This window comes from Galeopterus variegatus, unplaced genomic scaffold (assembly GCF_000696425.1).
Source record: "Galeopterus variegatus unplaced genomic scaffold, G_variegatus-3.0.2 Scaffold995, whole genome shotgun sequence".
Taxonomy (NCBI): domain Eukaryota; kingdom Metazoa; phylum Chordata; class Mammalia; order Dermoptera; family Cynocephalidae; genus Galeopterus; species Galeopterus variegatus.
In genome coordinates, this window is record NW_007727106.1 from 251,825 (window position 1) to 254,013 (window position 2,189).

The 2,189-nt window shown below is 50.2% G+C and overlaps 1 protein-coding gene across 1 annotated transcript; it reads left to right on the plus strand.

Moving 5' to 3' along the window:
- Positions 1–2: 2 nt before the first annotated feature.
- On the plus strand, positions 3–1,160 carry LDOC1 (leucine zipper, down-regulated in cancer 1; the record flags this gene model as incomplete). The annotated part of the gene is made up of 1 exon (XM_008574074.1): positions 3–1,160. A coding segment is annotated over one exon (315 nt), but the record flags the coding sequence as incomplete, so codon positions are not given.
- Between the last annotated feature and the right edge of the window lie 1,029 nt (positions 1,161–2,189).

Consider the following 2,189-nt stretch of genomic DNA (forward strand, 5'->3'; position numbering starts at 1 on the left):
TGCGCCAGGTACGTCCGCCGAGCTGCCCGGTGCCCTTCCCCGAAACGTTTAACGGCGAGAGCGCCCGGCTCCCCGAGTTTATCGTGCAGACGGCGTCTTACATGCTCGTAAACGAGAACCGATTCTGCAACGACGCCATGAAGGTGGCATTCCTAATCAGCCTCCTCACCGGGGAAGCCGAGGAGTGGGTGGTGCCCTACATCGAGATGGATAGCCCCATCCTAAGTGATTACCGGGCCTTCCTCGATGAGATGAAACAGTGTTTTGGCTGGGATGACGACGAAGACGACGACGAAGACGAAGAGGATGATTATTAGGCCCGGAGCCCCTCGGGCCTGGGGGGGAGGGCCCTGCACGCCGCCACCTCCTTCCGCTCCTCCCCCCGCACCACGTCCCTTCCCGCCCCGCCCGAAGCTGCCGCGCTCCCCCTTATCCTCAGGTCCCCTTCCCTACCCTCCTCTTCTATCCCTATTCCCTGGTAGTGCTTGTCTTTGTTCCAGGAATAGCGCTCCAGTTACCTGCTCCTGGAGCTGGGGCTGGGGCCTTCCTCTGAAGCGCACTTCATGCACTCTTGCCAGCCCCAGGACCTTGCCCCTGCTAATCTGAACTGTGTCCTGAGCTCCAGCTATTGGCCAGGCTTTTGTTACAAACTGATCAGACCACCCACAGCCCTGCTGCTGCCATCCGCCAATTACCAGGCCTACATCTGCCCAGAGACCTAGGCTGCCGTTTCACCACCCTCCACATCCCGCTGGCAGACCACCGCCTTTGGACATAAGGACCAACCTAGAAGATGCCTGAGTTGGCTACACCTCGTCAGACATTGATTTGGACAGCTCACCAGTCCCTGAATGGGCCAGTCTTTCAGCCTGGTTAGTTCCCTACCTACTCCCAGGGTCCTCCTCAGCCCCACCAGATTGCTGCAGAGGCCTGGTGTGCCTGGCAGCCAAAATTGTTGATATTTCTCTATGCACCAGTTTTGCACAGCTGTTGTTTTTCTTTCAAAATTGTAGCAGTTCCACAGATGTGTGCATTTGGACAAATAATACTAAAAACAACAAAAAAATAAAAACAGGCAAGCAGCCCAGCTCCTCAGTACTACCTGGAATAGGCATTGGCATTATTTTCAATAAATATCAAGCACTACAAAAAAAGAGAAATGATTGTCTGTTAATGGTTAAGTGCTATCATTGGCCTCTACCACTGTCACTCTCCCATTATTCCCAGTGAGATCAGAGAACCCAGTTCAATGGCAGTATTCCCCACTGTCATGTCTAGGCTACAGAGGACAACGACCAGAGGGCTTTAAGGGGATTCTGGTGCTTTCCTCACCAAAGCATTTCTTAAAGCCCTTGTGATATGGATGTCCCCTTGGGCCTCCAAGATGGCATGTATAAGGGATGGCTGAGCAGGTGGCCCATTATCCCAAACTAGGATACCTGAGAATGAATGGGGGCACTATTAATAATGAGAATGGAGACAACAGACATAAACCTGGACACGTATATAATATTTCTATTTCTCTGAGCTTTTGGATTTCTTAACAGTGTGCCAGGGAAATTCTACCCCTTAATCCCTATTGCCTGTGGGATACTGGAGTTAATGCCAATCTCAGGTGCTCGAGCTAACATTAAATCCCAGATCCTGGATAGGTGCACCTGTAATAAATATAGCTAGAACTTAACATTTAATCTTTCTTGAGCAGGTATCCTTAAAATTCCCACCCATACATGTGCCCCAGATTCCTGCCTATAGAAATTGGCAAGATGCTTGGCTATCTGCTGAACCAGACCTTGTACTGCGGTCGGGGCTATGTGGAGATTTCTGCGAACTTGTAGGGTTCAGAGGCAATGAAGGGGTGGGGTGGGTTCTGAGAAGAATCTGCGTACCTTTGTGAGGCCATTACCCCAGGTTAAGTTAATGCAGGGAAGCCTGGATGGGGAATTGGTAGGAGCTACCTCTGACAGGAAGATTCAGGAAGATATGAGGGGGTTAGAGTTCTCATTCTTATTTATGTCTGCCCCAGTGTCTTCATTGTACCATGCCTGTGAGCCAGCCGGACCTTATGACTTCTAATTAATTTAGATAATATGTTTACTTACCGTGTAAGGCCTTTTGAGGCAGGATATTCTTTCATCTGTACTGGTACACCTCACAGTGTGGGTTAAATGAGATACTGGTCATCATAT